Raw genomic sequence first — 19158 nt, forward strand, 5'->3', positions numbered from 1 at the left:
AGTGGAATTGTTGACCAAGGAGCAATGTGGATGTTGAATATTATGAAGATGAATGACTGCTCAGGGCTCAAATAGATTGCTGGCCAAATTGGATTTTTTGGGGGGACAGGGATACTGGGCATTGAACCCAAGGGTGCTTAACCACTGAGCCACATCCCCAGCCCTTTTTTTAAAAAAAATATTTTATTTTGAGACAGGGACTCCCTGAATTGCTAGGGCCTCGTTAATTTGCTGAGGCTGGCTTCCAACTCGCAATCCTCTTCCCTCAGCCTCCCAAGCTGCTGGGGTTACAGGCATGACACCATGCCCAGTGCCAAATGGAATTTGGGATTGTGGATGGCTGGTCTACGTTCACGTAGGTGGCTGGCCAGGACTGTGTGGATGATTGACCTCTATGGAAATGGATGATGGCCAGTGGGGTGAGGTGTCATTGACCAATGAGCAGTGGAGGCTACAAGATTTGCAGTCCCATCCCAAACTCTCTTCTATCCCACTTTGAAAACTATTGGCCAGATGACCAAAGTTAGGCCTAGAAAATCGCCCTAAGAGAATGATAGATGCTTTTCCTTAGAATAAAATGGGAATCACTTTAGTTACTAACTGTACTAGTTACTCTAGCTGCTATAACAAACAGTCTGCAAAGCTTGGGGGCTTAACACTTCAGAAATTTATTTCTCATTCACATCACAATATACCATGAGTAAGAGGAGCACAGTTACTCAGAGATCCAGTCTCCCACCGATGGTTCCTGAATCTTCTTCTGCTGGCCTCAGGCTGGCAGATGAACATGGAGAAGGAGCAGGGAGAAAGCACAACCACTTTTCAGTGCTATGGCCTATGTCTTCCTGGTGATAGCTAGATGGTCACATGACCTCACCTTGATATAAGGAAGTGGGAAATGTAGTATTGAAGGGTGCCAAAGACATTAGTAACTAATTAACCTCTCTGAGCCATATTTATCATGGAGTGTGGAAAGGTTAAATGAGGTAATATGAAAAAAAAAAAAACAAACACTTAAGCGAAGGACTGGCTTATTGCCAAGGCCCAGTAAATAGCAGGTGTTAAATGATGAATGAAGCCTTTAGACAAGGCAGGGACTCCTACCTCCATTCAACCGGAAGACAACTTGGAGAGGTCAGATGGTTTACGTAGGGCTCATTGGGTGGAACTTGGGCCACAACCCAAAGTTCCTGCACTCAGATCGGTTGCTCCTCTTGGCACTTTGGGTAGAGGTTTGCAAAGGCTTGGTGCTGTGGGTGAAAGGGGAGCAGGCTTTATGGGAATCTTGACAGACATAAGACAGACACTCTGGTGCACATATAGCCTCTTAGTGATTGGTTTGAGCCGCAGGGCCCCATTCCTCACTGTTAGCCTTTAGTTCATAAGCCATTAACTACTGCACTGCTGGGGGCTTACTGCACACACGCGTGCGCGCACACACACACACACACACACTGTGTGTGCCATTAGCACTTGTGGGTTCTACGTGCTACTTCCTGTTTGGTTTTAAAGAAGTGCTGTTCCCTTCTGAGTTTGGTTCTGCTATCTGAACAATGAATGTTGGACTCAGTCATCTAGGAGTCCAGGCAGCCTGATGTCCTGCAAACCACTTTGTGGGTCCCCAGTCCCTTTCTTATAACTCCCAGTCTTCAAGTCTATTGTGTGGCTCCAAGAGATCTTGGGAGTCTCCTGGACCAGCCTCAAGCCTGCATCAGAATCCAAAATGCTATTGAAGCCCAGGCCCACACTCCAGGAACAGGGAGCTCCTTCCCTCCTTGGTCCATTTCCTATCTTTGGGCAGGTATGGCTGTCAGAAAATCTTTTTGTGGTACTGGGGACAGAACCCAGGGTTCCACATGGTAGGCGAGCACTCTACCGCTGAACTACATCCCCAGCTTAGGAAGTTCTTCTTGACATTAGCTGGGATCTGTCTCCCTCCAGGGAAGCTGGTTCTAGCCTCAGTCTGTGGGCTCCTGTATGTATTTACCTCTGGTCTCTGTGCTCTGTTTAAGCACTTGAACTCCACTGTGCTAAATGTCTTAAATCCCTTAGCCTATTTAATCCTCATGATAATCCTGCAAGTTACACTCTGCAGAAGCATGAAGAGGGTAAGTAATTTGTCCAGGGTCACAGTGTACACAGTCAGGGCCTGATTCCTACGCTTTTTTTTTTTTTTTTTTAGGGGGAGGTACCAGGGATTGAACTTAGGGGCACTCTACCACTGAGCCACATCCCCAGCCCTATTTTGTATTTTGCTTAGACACAGGGTCTCACTGAGTTGATTTGGGCCTCGCTAAATTGCTGAGACTGGTTTTGAACTCACGGATCCTCCTGTCTCAGCCTCCCAAGTTACTGGGATCACAGGCACATCTCACGGGGCAGGGTTTGAGTCCTGCTCCTAACTCATGCTTTGTTAGTCAATCTTAGCATTACAGAACCACTGGAGCAAGTTTGGGAATGTGTGGGCTTTGTCACAGTGACTGGCAGAAGAGTCACCTTAAGCAACCAGGAGGAGGTGGTGGCGCTTGACCAAGCCCAGAAGGTGTGACCAGCAGGCAGAGCCCCTGAGGTGCACAGACCCCTCACTGCCTCTTTGTCTCCCCTTGTTTTCCCAACGCAGATGGGGCGGTGGTATGCATGCTCCAGTTTCCTAGCCCCAGCTGGTACTGGGACACGGTGACCAAGATCTGCGTGTTCCTCTTCGCCTTCGTGGTGCCCATCCTCATCATCACAGTGTGCTATGGCCTCATGCTGCTGCGCTTGCGCAGCGTGCGCCTCCTGTCAGGCTCCAAGGAGAAGGACCGCAGCCTGCGGCGCATCACGCGTATGGTGCTGGTGGTGGTGGGCGCCTTCGTGGTGTGCTGGGCGCCCATCCATATCTTCGTCATCGTCTGGACGCTGGTGGACATCGACCGGCGCGACCCACTAGTGGTAGCCGCTCTGCACCTGTGCATCGCGCTGGGCTACGCCAACAGCAGCCTCAACCCCGTGCTCTACGCCTTCCTCGACGAGAACTTCAAGCGCTGCTTCCGCCAACTCTGCCGCACGCCCTGCTGCCGCCCGGAGCCAGCCAGCTTCAGCCGCGCCCGGGAAGCCACCGCCCGCGAGCGTGTCACCGCTTGCACCCAATCGGTCGGCCCGGGTGGTGGCGCTGCCGCCTGACCAGTCCTGGCTGGCCCCCGCGCGCTCCTCCGAAATGACCTGGCGGTCACACTGAGCCCCCTGGGAAGCGGGGACCACTATTCGAAATGGGGCAGTAGAAGGTCGGATTCTGTTTTGGAGAAGAGCATGGGACTTGAGGCCACCAGCGGCCGCGAGGTGGAGCCTGTGCAGTCGGGTGGGCCTCGGCGCTGGGTGCAAGGTGGAAGGCTCCAGATTGGGAGTGGAGGGCGGGGCCTGCAGCTCTAGAACCGAGCCCCTTAATAAGGCCTCTCCAGCGGGGTGGAGAGTTGGGGACAACCTCGAATTCTATCTCACCCCGAGTGGAACTTCTATTGGGTTCCGCCCTGAGACCTTAGGATTCTGGGCCCAGGATCCAGTGGTGGGGACAGTGGCTTGAGCTGCAAGATTGGGCATGTGCATTGTGTAGAGGATCCTCTCCCAGGAGGAAATGGGGGTACCGCAGAGTGAGGCAGGATGCTGCTGGAGAATCAGTTACGACGAGATAGGAGGGCCTGTATGCACTATCTGGAACCTCAAATTTTGGGTGGAGTCCCCCCCTGTTCTAGCAAGGGACAGGACTCCTTGAGGTCTTCCTTCAACTTCTTTATAGATAAAGAAAATACAAGACAAACAGAAGGAAAGAGAGAAATAATGTACTTTCTCTCTTGGACATTAATTTCCATGGAGTGGTTCAGAGATCCAGCTCCACAATTGAAGTAGTGGCCACAATACCAACTTCCAGTGGGGTTTTGGGACAGGATGGTGGAGCCGGGCTAGCTGTTCCATCAAAGACGGCTGAAACGGGGCCTTGGTTGGGACAGGGTCCCCAGAGCCCTAAGGCTCAGGAAAAAGCAAGAAGGGCTGGGTGCTGCACCCAGCTTCAGTGGACCTCTGTGCCAAGGGGCAGCGGTGGGTGGGCTGAGACAGAGAGGTAAGGCTTCTGCTGTGAAATTAGGCCCTCAGGGTTGAAGTTGGATGTTTTACAGGGACCCTAGGGTCCTGGCATTTGTGGTCCAGTACTGGAAAACAGAGGGCCATCTAATGATAGCTCCATGCATGGTGAGTGCCACTGGAACTGGGCTGGGGGTTGCCAGAAGAACAAGTGCAGATGTTTGGAATTCTGATAAGCACCCCAATATTCTTTCCCCTCCTCCCAGCATCTGGCTGTGACCCAGGTATCTGGTGCCAGTGACTAGTGAACTGGAACTGCCCACATGGGGCCTGACTTGGAAGGAACTGGGGGAAAGTGACTTTCGTAACTGCAATGCTAGTGTTGGCCATGATCCTCTCTCCTTTTGCCCCAAGGATCCAAGGTCCCTGACCTAATTCAATTCATCCAGCTCCCCCTTCAAGCTACTGAGGGCAGGGTTCACCTAAAGATGGTCATAGAAATCTGTTCAGATATCCCAGATCTTTGCTTCCCTTCTCCCCAGGCAGGGTCTGTCTTTGCTACCCATCCTCTGGGCCTCCTCTTCCCCCGCCCCCCTAGACACTGTCTGACTGCCTCAGCAATGCACCCCTGACTCCCTATTGAAGCAGCCTGGTGACATCCTTGTAAAAACAAATTTAATTTTCTTCCTTTTTTGGGACAGATGGAAAGAAATTGACGTCTTTGTCTCAAACAAAAAAAGAAAAGAGAAAGAAACAATATACCTCTTTCCCCTTTGACAGCCATTTCTTTGGAACAAAGGCTGGAGGCTGTCACTCCAACAGGCACTGAAGTAGCATTCAGGGGAGAGGGTTGGGCACCAAGAAGGGCTTCGTGCACTTTGTGCACAGGGGTAAGAGTCCCTTCGGTAGGCAAAGCGCAGCCCTTCTTAGGGTGAAGAAGCCTTGGACCTGGGGGTATTCTTCCTCTAGGAAATGGATCCCCTGGGACCTAGGATGCAAGGCAGTGGTCACCGCTCAGATCAGCCTGCTAAGCTACCATGACCTGGGGTCTCAAGCCTCCTAGCTCACCTCACCAACTGAATGGACCCTGTGACCATAGAGACTTCCATTTGAATGTGTAGGGGATGTGTGAATGGGGGGTGATCAGCAAGGCAGGGGCACCTGGATACTCCTAATCATTTGGGAATCTCCTACTTTGGGGAAATGGCAGAGAAAGGGGACAGTTCAGGAATTAGGGAAGACTCCTGAAATAGATGACAGAGAAGTCAGGGCTGTTTATTCATCTTGCAAGGACTGTGTCTTCTCTGCCCCCACTCAGAAGAGGCCTGTCTCAAAGCTGCTTCAAGCCCACTCACTGCCACCCCCTGTGGGTATAACAGATCTGGTTGCTTTTTATCTCTTTGATATAAAATTGTTCTAGGTCAGCAGGGGCTGACCCAGACTGTGTGCATTTAAGGAAATGTACACTTGTGTTGAAATCTACTTCCTGCTAGGCTGTGCGCTCTGGGCACTGGGACAGGGAAATGTCGGGCTTGACCCTGCCCTCAGAAATCTCAGAGCCAATGCTGGGAGACAAAGCATAAACAGGTAGTTGCATGTCACTGATAAGTGCAGCGACAGGGATCACCAGGGATGGCATTGCAGGAAGTGTCTTTTTTAGCTTTTTACTAAAAACACTTGTTTGAAACAATTCTATAAGAGCTGGGAAGGTGGGCTGGGATGTGGCTCAAGCGGTAGCGTGCTCGCCTGGCATGCGTGCGGCCGCGGTTCGGTCCTCAGCACCACATACAAACAAAGATGTTGTGTCTGCCAAAAACTAATGAATAAATAAATAAATAAATATTTAAAAAAAAAAAAAAAAAAGAGCTGGGAAGGTGTCAAGGGACCCTAAAGGATGAGTAGGAGCTGGTCACCAAGAGGGAACAGTGAGTGCAAAAGCACGGGGCCAGGCATGGTGGCGCACACCTGTAATCCCAGCAGCTCAGGAGGCTGAGGCAGGAGGATCACGAGTTCAAAGCCAGCCTCAGCAAAAGTGAGGCACTAAGCAACTCAGTGAGACCCTGTCTCTAAATAAAATACAAAATAGGGCTGGGATGTGGCTCAATGGTTGAGTGCCCCTGAGTTCAATCCCTGGTACCAAAGGGGGAGGGGGGGAAAGCACAGGGATGTTCAAGTGCTTGGCAAACCCAAGAAGTTTGGTGCAGCAGGAGCACAGGACTTGACTGAGCATGTCCACATTCCAGGCTCACTGCCAAATGCTTTATGCACTTTATCCCAGCTGGTCCTCGTGACTGCCCATTCGGGGAAGTAGTATTATTCCTCTTTTAGATAAGAAAGCCAAGGCTCAGAGAGATCAAGCCACTTGCTCCTGAGTCACGGAGCCTGTTAACAGCTGCAGAACTCAGGTCAGTGGAATTCCAAGAAAAGTTCCGGGGTCCAAGTTTGCAGTTAATTCCAGGCATCATTAAAGTAGAAAGACATCAGGATCTGGAACCCTGGGATGAGGTTTTTGAAGACTTGAAACAAAATGGGAAAATCTGAAGGAAAAGGGCAAATTTTCATGAACTTTTGTTCCTCCCGAAGCTCTCTAAATCTTCACATTTCAAAATGTACTGTGTGTGATACATTCTAAAGCTCCAAATTGACAGTGTAATTCTAGATCATCACAGGGTTCTGAAAACTGCAGAGTAGGTCTCTACCCCCCTAATTTTTCATTGCTCATTCTCTAAGAGATGGAAGGGAAGCTTTTGCTCCTGGTTTAAAAATGTCCTATAGTTGGCTGGACGTGGAGGCACATGCCTGTAATCCCAGTGACTTGGGAGGCTGAGGGAGGCGGATTTGCAATTTTGATACCAGCCTCTGCAACTTAGCAGGACCTTGTCTCAAAATTAAAATAAAAAGGGGGGGCCTGGGGGTATACCTCAGTGTTAAAGCACCCCTGGGTTCAACCCCCAGTACCAATAAATAAAAATGTCCTACAGTTTCACGTATCTTCTTTTTTTTTTTTTCTAAAAGAGAGAGTGAAAGAGGGAGAGAGAGAGACAGAGAATTTTAATATTTATTTTTTAGTTATTGGCGGACACAACATCTTTGTTTTGTATGTGGTGCTGAGGATCGAACCCGCGCCGCACGCATGCCAGGCGACTGCGCTACCGCTTGAGCCACATCCCAGCCCCTCACATATCTTCTTGATGTAATAAAAGTAGTGGATAAGGCTGGAATCAGGTCTTGGCTTTCCCTTTATGAGCCTTAGTTTCCTCATCTGTAGAGTGGGCTTCCTTCCAGTGGTGGTTGTGAGGATTTAATGAGATAATGCATGTACAGGTGTAACCATAGGGTCCATCACATAAGGATGCTCTTAGCACAATAAGTAACTGGAGCTGAACTGCAAAGTCAGAGCTAAAGACTCCTCAGGGAAAGTGGACGGGATTTCAGGGGTAGCAATGAAAAGAGAGAAGAGACTGGTGTCCTGGCATGGGGATCCCCACTCTTCCTAGGCTCAGGAGCTACCGTGGAGAGTGAAAAGCTGCTGGAGAAGCAGGAGGAGGATGGGGAAATACGCTGCCATGGAAACTGGAGGAGGAAGGCGTTCCCAGGGGGAGGGAGTGATGGATAATGTCAAGTGTCATTCGAGAGGCTGGGGGTGGGGAGGGCAGAGGATAATAGGAGTAAACCAGAGCCCTCGAGTTCACTCTCCTACATGGCCAGGAAGCCTTGGAACCTGGCTTCAAGTCTCAGCCCTGAAGCTAAATGTCTGTGTGAGCTAGGCAGAGGATTTGCCCTCTCTGTGCTTCTGTTTCCTCCTGGATCTAAGACAAGGGATGGGTCAGTGTGTAATAGATGGTCCATCTCTAATAAGATTCCTGGTTTTGCTGAATGGTTGGCCACTCGCTGGCAGTGTGATCTTACGCAAGTCACTACACCTCTCCAAGTCCCCTCTGAAAGCTGAGATATTGCAAGCCAAGTGTGTACCAAAGTACCTGGCGCATGATAGGTCCCCAGTGCAGGGATGTTCTCTAATAATTATGTGGATGCCAGAGGCAATTGTTACAAGGTTTATTTGGTTTGGAATTTGAAATGCCTGAAGGAGGAGGGGGCTTATTAGCCTCTGGAGAGTTCTTGAAGCAGCAAAGCAAGAGTCCAGGCTGGGCACCTGCTGGGTATCTACTCAGTCTCAGTCCAAAGACCAGCCCTCGTTCTCTGTATCAGTGTCAGGACTCAAGCCTAGAGCCTACCAACTGCTGCAGATTTGGACTAGGAACCAGCCTCAGAGACTCCAAAGCCCGTAGGAAGTGATACACCCTATTCCTGGCTCCATATACCTGCTCAAATATAAGACATATACACACAGCTTTCTTTCATTGTTTATTTGTTTGTTATTCACTTCCAGGCATCAAGCAGGTAGTGCTAGGAGCTGGAAGGGGTGATAGAAGAGAGTGAGGACCTAGTTCCCTACTCTGAACTTGCAGATGGGAGTCAGGAGACCAGGACAGCTGGGTGGAGCTCTGGCTGCAGGCAGCTTGGGGACTCAAAACCAGAGTTTACAGAGGGGCTGGTAAAACCCTTCAAAATGCACATACGGATGCTGTAGAGTGCAGAGCTGGGAGATGGCCCAGGGTCTAGCTCCAGTACCATCACCAGGGTTGAGCCCCACCTGATGCATAGTCTTTTCCAGAGTGCAAATCACCTTTACACACGCCACCTCAGTGAAGGGCTGTTGGGATGCTACAGTAGATGACAGACACAATTAACTGTGCCCAGATACATAGAGCAACTCATTAATGATCCCAGCCTGATTCGAGGTAGACGTTATTATTGTTATTACCTCCACTTCACAGATGAGGAAACTGAAGCTCAGGGGAGGAAATGGCTTGCCAAGGCCACATGGCTTGTCAGTGATTGGCCCGGCTAGGGTCCATCTTAGATGTATCAAGTCTACCTCCCCTGCTCTCCTCCTTCAGCCTCCCAAGAGGAATCACTCAGTGATGACACAGAAGCTCCCTGCAAATCTCACATCTGGTCATGGACAGAGCATTCCCCGTGCCGGGTTCTATGGCTCAGTACCTTTGGCAGCACATACTGCCCCATCACCTCCTCTGCCCACGCCAGCTGCCCCCAGAACAGCCCCATCCATCCCTTCCTGCTTTGGAAGCCTGATGTGTTCCGTCATTATATCTTTTTTTCAACTGCCTGCTATGTCTTTGCTGTGAGATGTCTTGAGCAAGACATTTCACTCTGAGCCCATTTCCTCCATCATGGAAGCTAACACGTACCTGGAAAGAAATTGGCAAGATTTAGATAGAGGCTGAGAGTGAAGGGCCTGTCTGCTTTGGTCATAAAAGTTTCCAGCAAATGCAAACAGGTCCATCATAAGTGACTCTACCGAGTGGATGAATGGTGAGCCTGGTGCGTGGTGAAGGCTCAACGGATGGAACTTTTTAAAAAAGTCTAGTGTTTTAAGTTTTACCTGCTCCAATCCGTATTTCTTAATGCCATAGGTGGGAGCAAAAGACCTCTTGTAACCATCTCCTTGAGTTTCAGAAGGAGGGACAGCCTACACGGAAGAAGCGATTTTCAAGAGTGTGTTTACTTACCGGTTCCTTGTATGTGACGGTCCTATTTAGTCCCTCCCAGGGACCCAACAATGAGAGAAATCCTGGAAGGGAAGAAGAGTTTCTGGCCCTGGCCTGGGATTTTGGGCCTGAATATTTGAGTCATGGAGATGGAGTCCCTTGGTGGGTGTCAGTGAAAGTGACACTGGGAGTCATCTTCTAGAATCTCCTCTTGGAATGAATCACAAGATAAGAGGACAAATGGTTTTGACTCTTTGTCCTCCATTCTTTGCTCTGTGATGTTGGGTAGGCCTCTGTCTTCTCTGGGCCTCTGCACACTTGAAAGGCAGAGGTGGGAGTGGATAGATTCTGAGGACTCTGCCCTTCTGAAAGAGAACTGAGGTATCTCCCTCATGTTCCTTGATCTCAGAAAGACATCTCTTGGTAAATCCACTGGACATTTGTCCAGAGACAGAACCACGCCCGGCACGCTGATGTTTGTGATTGTCTCTTGGGGGCTGAAGGAGGCAGGCATGTTGTCAATGAAGCTTGCTTCCCACCTGACCTTTGGCCCACTCCACATCCCATCTTGGTATCAGGACCCAAACTTTTGATTTCCCAAATAAAGCAAGCACTGTTCTCAGTGTCCACATTTCTGCGTGCTTCTTTCGTTTACCTTCTGTGGCCCCATCGGGAGGGGGCCCCAGGCTGGCGAGGTGACAGACCTGCCTGCTCACAGTGGAGGAAGCCCGAGCTCAGGACCTGCCTCAGGAAGATGCGGCATGGTTCTGAAGACCTGCTCTAGCCTCGCGGTGGTGCACACTGTAATCCCAGTGGCCTGGGGCGCTGAGGCAGGAGGATCACAGGTTCAAAGCCAGCCTCAGCAATGGTGAGGCACTAAGCAACTCAGTGAGACCCTGATGGCAACTAAAATATGAAACAGGGCTGGGGTGTGGCTCTGTGGTCAAGTGCCCCTGAGTTCAATCTCCAGTACAAAAAAAAAAAAAAAAAAAAAAGACCTGGTCTAAAGGGACAGACAGCTGCCATGATGCCCGAGAGCCTATGGCAGGCTACCCAGGCCTTGCTACTCCCCAGCCCGCCTCTACCTCCCACATGCCTCCTCCTCTTCCCTGCTCCCCCATCTGGTCCCTTTCCCTCCACCCCCAGCCGACATGTCTCTGAGGCTCCCTCTACCTCCCTCTTCCCTCTCCAGCCTCCACCTCCCTTCTCTCCCCCTGCTCCTCAGTGACCCTGCCTTTGGCCATAGAGTCGCCCGTGCATTGAGGGAATTAGAGATCTTCTCCACTCTCTTGGCATCCTTGAATACTTGCTGTTGCTGATGGTTAGGAGGTAACTCTCCGGGGAGGAATCACTGCCTGACCCGGGTATGCCTCCCTAGCAGCCCCCCAGGGCTGGAGCCCCTCCTGCCATCTGGGGCAGCTTCCTCTCAGAGACCCAGCCTTAGGGAAGGCCTGCCAGGGCTGCCCACCCAGGGCCTGCCTGCCTCAAGGTGATGGGCACCACGCTTCAGTGCAGACTGTGGCAGGGGCACTGCAGGGCCACCAGGCTGCCCAGGGTGGGCTGGGTGTTGACTGTTTGGTCTCACCCCAATTAGAAAGGAGCTCAGATCAAGAGGATGTCCTGGAGGCCTGGCAGCTCTTCCCAGAGCAGCTCCCACTAAGGCTGGGAAGGATGGTCCTGAAGATGAGTGTGAGAGAGAGAGTGTGTGTGTGTGTGTGTGTGTGTGTGCACAGCATATGTGAGAATATCCACTGTTCCTGCAAGTGTGTGTGTAGAATGCTTTTTAAAAAATTTATTCACCTTTGTGTGTTTCCTGAGGAAAACACACTCTGGGCCTCACTGTGCCCTTCTGTAAAATGGGATAAATAATTATTATAACCAGGACTCTTCTGAGACAACTGCTGTGCATGGTAACTAGGGTGCAGTATTATTAATAGGGAAAACACATTCTGCCTTTAATCTTCAATAGCTCCCTGGAAAATCCAGATGACCTCTCAGGCCCCTTCCCAGTGGGAGATTCCAGGAATCTAATTTCAGACTTGCCTGCTTGAAACCTCAATCTCCCTGAAGGGATGAGGGGACCCACTATAGGAAGAGCACTGTCAAAGCCCAGCTCAAGAGGGCACTTCTCAGAAAAGTGGAGTGGGAAGGGTAGATTCCTGTCCTGTGCCAACATGATTACCCTTTGAGGTCAGCTGCCTCCAGGAAGACTTCTCTGATTGCTCCAGCTGCACCATTGGATATCTACTTGGATCTTCTACAATTGCTATCAGGAATCCCACCCTCACCCCCTGACCAAGACCTGCTCTTTCTCAGTAGGCTACTGAGAACATCACCATCACCAGGCATGTGGAACCCTGCTGCTGCCGAGGGGGAAGGGAAAGATCAGTGGAAAGGAACATTGGGTTGTTTTTCTTCAATAACATTTTTTGGGGTTTCTTGGTCCCGTATTAAATTAATATGTACTATTATAGAAACTTAGAATTCTGGCAAATATGGATAAAAGAAAAAAAATTCATGCACATTTCCTATTCTATTAACATTTGGGGAATTTCTTTGTCCCAGAGTCCCATAGATGATTCTAGAGCCCTCTGCAATAGGGCATGAACTGTGCATCTTACTGCAGGATCATGAAACTTCATTTGATGCTCCAGAGGTCCAGGACCCAAAAATTCAAGCGACTCTGCACTAGAGGGTTCCACATGAACCATGTAGTCACATGTAAACAGACCCACACACCTGACTGTATTGACTGTATGCACAAACATTCCCACACACTCCACAGCTTGGGTGTATTCTGCTCTTGTGCATAGACTGGCTGTTGACCCCTAAATGCATATATCTCACATACACGTACACATGTGCTCTTTATACACTCTACTCCCACAGTGCACACATTCAATTATACTCCTGTTGTTGGTACACGTGAACATGGTCAAAGGGTTTGGCCTAAAGAAATATAGGATAGGCTTACAGAGGACAGCAAATTTCTCAGACGCTGCTGACACCTATTGGCCACATTTTGCACTAGCGTCCTTATTCCATTCCTAGTCCTTCTGTCCATCCTTTATACTTCATCTGCCTATCACACTATCATACTCCCTCCTCACTGAAGCAGGGCTCTGGAACTGGCTCCTGAAGGAGGGACATAAATGAGGGAGGCAAGGTGTCAAGGAAGACTCTCACTGATAACCACCCATTATCTGTCAAAAGTTCTAGTAAACATTTTAACTGAATGAATTAAAAACACTTCAAAGTGAGTCTTTTGTACTTAAGAGGCTGGATCTCACTATGTTGCTCAGGCTGGCCCAGAATTCCTAGGCTCAAGAGATCCTCCTGCATCTGCCTCTGGAGTAGCTGGGACTACCAGTGTACCTGATATCCAAATTGAGATCTTTTTGACTTTTTGTTGTGTTAATGATTGAACCCATTTTGCCTCGGAGGTACATCCTCTGCCTTTTTAAAAAATTTGAGACAGTGCCAGGCGCTGTGGCCCATGCTTGTAATCCCAGTGGCTCAGAGGCTGAGGCAAGATTGTGAGTTCAAGGCCAGCCTCAGCAATTTAGTGAGGCCCTAAGCAACTCAATGAGACCCTGTCTCTAAATAAAATTTAAAAAGAGCTGGGGATGGAGCTCAGTGGCTGAGTGCCCCCTAGGTTCAATTCCCAGCACCAAAAAAAAAAAAAAAAAAAAAAAAAAAAAAAAAAATTGAGACAGGTTCTCATCAAGTTGCCCAGGCTGGCCTTGAACTTGTGATTCTCCTGCCTCAGCTTCCAGAGTTGTTTGAATTTCAGATGTGCACACCATGCCAGCTTATAGTACATATTTTTTTAACAAATAAGGAAATGGAGCCTCAGAGATGGGATGTGATGTCCAATGTCGCACAACAGCTTCTTCCAATAGGACTGTGCTCTGAACAGAAAGGGAAGAAGAAGCAGCCAAGCTAAGATTTTTTTATTTAATATTTTTTTCCCAGTACAGGGTATTGAACCTAAGTGCGCTTTACCACTGAGCTACATCCCCAGTCCTTTGTATTTTTTAATTTTGAGACAGGGTCTAACTAAGTTGCTTGGGACCTCACTAAGTTGCTGGGGCTGGCCTCGAACTTGGCCATCTTTCTGTCTTAGCCTCTTGAGTTGCTGGGATTACAGGCTGGCACCTGCATATTCGGCTTCAAACTAAGAATTATTACAGAGACCAGAAGGAAGGCCAGCCTGATTTCCACTCCAGGGAATCTGGAGGCACACCCAGAGGTAGGTGAGGTCCACCTGGAAGGATGACCTCCTGACAAGGTCCCCCTACCCTGAGTTGCTGCCTCCCCTTCATTAATTTGACCACACTTATTGTTACAGCATGCCAATGTGTGTGCTCAGACTGAAGATAAACAGTGAACAAAAAAAGATAAAAGTCCAACTCTTGTCCTCATTTCAGTGAGGGGGCTCCAGACAAGTCCCTTCGTTTTTGTCCCACTCCCAAAGGCTTTGGGAACCCCTTTGAGCTTCTCTTTGCCACTCAGCTCTGCAAGCAGGGAAGGTGGGAAGGGATGTTTCAGCCCTCATCATCCGGCATGAAGGCTGAGCTTGACCTGGAGTTAAGCAGACCTGCATCTGAATCCTGCCTTAGTTCTGTGACCTTGGCCAAGTCTTTTATCCTTGCCGGGCCTGAGTTTTCTCAGCTATTGAAGCAATGAGCTGGAGAGAGAGCAGTGGTTCCAACTTATAGTTCCTTAGAAGCCTTGGGAGAAATCAAGCAGGGAGCAGGAAGTGGGGAGGCCAAGCACAGATCTGCTCCCTCCACCCCCGTGCCTGCTGCCTCTCTCAGAACAACACTGCTTTCCTGTTTCCCACATGGGGCTTCTGTGGTTGAGTTCAATGGCCACTTGGACCAGATGAAATCTAAGTTCTTTTTAGCCCTAAAACTGTTGAGTTTCAGTTCATGTCTTAACTGACCACCAGATTGTGAGTTAGCAAAGGGCTGGACCTGGGGCTAGGTCTAGCACAGGCCTGGCTGCCAAGGGAGGGCTGAGGATGTGTCCATCTGCCCTCACTGCACTGCAGGGCTCAGCAACAACTCTACACTGACCGAAGGGTGGCATGCACACCCGGCATTGCCTAGGGAGGCAAGGGCAGGCAGCGATGTCTTTGGGGGGCTTAAGAAGTTGGCTCTTCAAACCTGGAAAGCAAAGGAGGCTTTCACAAGTTGGAAGTGAGGATCCCTGAACAGCCTAGTGGAGCAACCTGGCTTGTAGGACGTGGCCACAGGGAAGAACAAGGAGTCTGGATTCAGTTTCAGCTTGGAAACTGGGAGAAAGGCCTTCCTTGGCAGGTGGTTGGACACATGACCTCCGAACCTGCTCTTGCTTCAGAGCCCCCACATCTCCTGTGGAGGTTTCACACTTGGCTCCAATGTGCCCAGCAGGGGCCTCACATAGCACACACCCTAGAAAGGACCCTGGCCTTGTGTTCACAAGGTTATGTGTTTCTGCACAGTTTGGAAAAGTGAAATACGTTTGTACCCAATTTCTTTCCCACTCTGGTGTTCCCTCCTTCTCTCCTATTTTGTGTTCTCCAGCTTTGAGTGGCTACAGGCATTTTGTATTCTTAACTTTGAATTCCTTTTTTTTTTTTCTTTTTGTGGAGATTAAACCCAGGGCCTGTGCATTTGAGGGAAGCGCTCTACCAAGTGAGCTATATCCCCAGCCCAAATTACTTTTCTTTCTTTTTTTTTTTAAAGAGAGAGTGAGAGAGAGAGTGAGAGAGAGAGAGAGAGAGAGAGAGAGAGAATTTTTTTTTTTTAACATTTATTTTTTAGTTTTCGGCGGATACAACATCTTTGTATGTGGTGCTGAGGATCGAACCCAGGCCTTTCACGCATGCCAGGCAAGCGCGCTACCGCTTGAGCAACATCCCCAGCCCTCTTTCTTTTTTTTACATGTATTTTTTAGTTACAGTTGGACACAATATCTTTAATTATTTATTTATTTTTATGTGGTGCTGAGGATCGAATCCAGGGCTTTGCTCGTGCTAGGGGAGTGCTCTATGGCTGAGCCACAATCTCAGCTCCCAAATTCCTTTTCTTAAAGAAAGTAAGCTGCTGACCTCACAGTCTTGGGTCTGCCCATTAGGTCCTGAGTTTTCCCAGCTGTGCAGGTTTTCATAGCGAAAGGATGATCTATCTGTCTATATAAAAGATTATGTCTAAGGCAGGTGCAGTGGCTCAGTGTAATCCCAGCAGCTCAGAAGGCCGAGGCAGGAGGATGTTGGTTTTAAAACCTGACTTAGTGAGGCCCTAAGCAACTTAATGAGACCCTGTCTCTAAATAAAATACAAAAAGAGCTGGGGATATGGCTCAGTGGTTAAGCACCCCAGGTTCAACATTACATCTATCTATAGATTGAAATATAGTTATATATCAATCATCATATCTATCTATAGATATATAATCTTTTATTTGTATATAAATATTTATATGTATCTAATTTTATTTATATATATATATATATATATATATAGTTGTAGTTGCACATAATACCTTTACTTTATTTATTTACTTTTATGTAGTGCTGAGGTTTGAACCCATGTGCTAGGCAAGCATTCTACCGCTGAGCCACAACCCCAGCCTCCTCCTATATTTTATATATGTTTCCCACCCTGCAGTGCTGCAGATCAAACCCAGGGTCTCACATGTGCTAGGCAAACACTCGGCCACTGAGCTACAAACCACTTAGGCACTGAGACAATGATACAGGCTTGCTGGAGGCCTCATAACATGTAGTATGGGCTAGGTTTCCGATCTAAGATGGTTCCATTTGAAAGCCCACCTTTCACTACAGCCCCTGGCTGGAAGCCAACACCTGTGTGCTGGAAGTGTCCCTTTTCCCGGGCCGAGAGCTTGCGTGCACCCTTCAGCTGCTCTATAACCACGAGGTGGCAGTAGACACCATTTTTCTCTTTCCCTTGAGTTGGTCCCAAGTACTCACATCCATTCCCTCCTGCCCTCCTAGCAATTGAATAGCTCCTCCTTCAAGTCCTAGCTTTGCTGTTTATAGGCTGTGACAGTGAGCAGGTCACTTTGCCACACATATTTAAATTTCCTCAGTCTCGTTTTACTCATCCATAAAATACATTAAGAGAAGAGTGAGGCACTTATGTAAACTCATGAGCATTCGAAACCATTGCTGTTTCAACAGGGGTATCTGGAGATGGCACCTCCCCTGGGAAGGGGTTTTCCTGGCAGGATTGGCCTCAGCCCTACACTGAGCAGAGCCCTTACATATTCCATGGTGGGTACCCTCTGTGTCTATGCATGGGACCCCCATGGACTGGGGTCTTGGACTCATCTTTTTCTCCCTCTTTGTCAACTCCCACCTTTCCCTTGGAGGGACTCTGCAGCTTCCTGCCCATATTAATGCCATCTTGGGGATCAGGCTTCAAATGGACCCTCCTGGGAAGGAGTCCTAGACTCTGATCCATTGCCTGCCACCAATTCTTCTTCTCCCCTCGACCTTAGCCATGACTGACATACCCCAGCCAGAGTATGTCTGGCTCCACCTTAAGGATTTCCTGATCATCCCCAAATCTGTCTCTCTGTGTCTTAAATTGGCATTCGAGGCCTTCTAAAATTTGATCTCCTGATTTACTCTGTGCTTTAAATATACCAGGCCATTTTCTGTTCCCAGGGCACATCTTCACTATCCTACCTCCAAGCCTTGTGAGAGCTGTTCTTCCTGGAATGCCCCTCCCATTTCCATGTAGTAAATTCATCCTTCAAAATCTGGCTGGAAGGTCACCTCCTCTAGTCAAGGCATCACATTGCTCTTTCTGGGCTTTGGGTGCCCACCATGCGTCACAGAAGGAATGTCCATTATCTATGGAGAGCAACTCAGTTTACAAATGGCTTCACCTTCTAGTAACCTGGGGTTGGGAAAGGCAGGCAGGACTACAGCCATTACCTCACTTGGCTGATGAGGTGACAGGCTGGGAGGAGGTCATACACCCTGAAAATGGCAGAGGCAAGATTCAAACCCGCAGCTGTTTCTAGCCACATCCCCTGCCTGAGTTTTCCCTGCCTCTCCATCATGCTTTGTGGCCTGGTTGATACCCTCTTCCCACCTTGGATTAAGTAGAGTATTGGCCAATCTTTATGCTTATGAATTATTTGAGGCAGGATCTATCCTCTTGCCTCAGCCTGGGACAACAGGTATTTGTTTTGTCAAAGTTTAATAATGTGTTCAATAACATTCTGTTGAAGAAATAGATGCTCCCATATGCACACATACTACACTCCCTGCCCATGCTGTCTGTCCCTTGGCCTCCTTATCACCCAACTCAAGCCTACTTGACTGTGATGGCAGTGCCTAGGCTCTGGCAGGATAAGACTCAGCTGGAGGCCCAGATTCTCTCAGAAGTGGGAGAAACAAACAGCTTCCTTCCCCCACCCCCAAGCTTATCAGTCCCCTGCAGGCCCCATCAAATGGGGTGCTCAGCCTCTGAAAGCAAGCTGCCCCTGCCTGTCACCTTCACACTCTCTATTACTTAGAACTGTGTGACTTTGTGCTCTCACTTCAGCTCTCTGAGCCTCAGACCCTATTCAGAAGATTTTTTGGCTGGAAGAATTCAATGAGACAAAATGAGAAGATGCACTTAAAATAATAGCAATGACTCAATGTGAGCTGCCTGTTCAGGAGGTCACCTCTCGCAGGGAGCATTTGGGGACCAAATTGCTCTCCCGGGTCTGGCAGGGAGGTGGAGGCTAAGAGTTCCCTGGCAGGGGCAGGGGGTGCAGGGGCCTCAAGTTCAGGCTTCCCTCCCTTCACAAAGTGACTGGCAAGTCTCTGTTGGTCCACAGGACTGCACAAGTCACCTCGACAGGAAATACAGGTGCCTGGACAGAGAGGCCCCAGGGGCTGGGCAGAGGCAGGTAACCTGCTCACACAGACTCACAAACATGGGCTTACCCTTACACACACAAATACACAGAGACAGGAGACACTCACACGATCACATATTCCTTGATGTCCTTAGGATGCACAAACTCAGAAACATCCCAAACATACACACACACACACACACACACACACACATACACACAGAGAGAGAAGCACACACACTTATCAGGCTAGGGCAGGCACTGGCGCTGCTGAGTCACCCCGCAGGCAGCTCAGCCCAACGGAGCTGGAGCCACGTGCCTGCTCCCAACAGGCAAGGGGTGGGGCCTGCAGCCTTGCTTTAGAATAACCCTGTCTATACTATTGCTCGGTTTTCCCTGCTCCTGGGCCCTTTGATTGAGTCAGGGATGGTGGTTGTAGGGGAGTCCCTGTTTGCAGAGGCCAAGCCAAAGAGTTCCCAGCCTGCTCTCTCCTGGGTGCATGAATGCATGTGGGAGCAATTAAAAAATAACACTGGATCCATTATTGAATATTTGCATATATGTTTTTACATACTTATTTAATCATTACAACAGTTTCATAGAAAGTTGGTACCATTATTAATCCCATTTTATGCTGAAAGGGAAATGGCTTTCCCAAATTTACA

At 49.0% G+C, this 19158-nt stretch overlaps 1 protein-coding gene across 1 annotated transcript in view; it reads left to right on the forward strand.

Annotated features, from left to right (window-relative positions):
- Nucleotides 1–3352, forward strand: part of Oprd1 (opioid receptor delta 1) — a 36892-nt gene extending 33540 nt beyond the window's left edge. Inside the window, exon 3 of the mRNA XM_027937504.2 lies at nucleotides 2621–3352. Coding sequence (XP_027793305.1) covers nucleotides 2621–3162 — 542 coding nt within the window. The 3' untranslated portion in view covers nucleotides 3163–3352. The remainder of the gene's footprint in view (nucleotides 1–2620) is intronic.
- Nucleotides 3353–19158: the final 15806 nt, after the last annotated feature.

The sequence above is a fragment of the Marmota flaviventris genome, chromosome 10 (genome assembly GCF_047511675.1).
Source record: "Marmota flaviventris isolate mMarFla1 chromosome 10, mMarFla1.hap1, whole genome shotgun sequence".
NCBI classification, from domain to species: domain Eukaryota; kingdom Metazoa; phylum Chordata; class Mammalia; order Rodentia; family Sciuridae; genus Marmota; species Marmota flaviventris.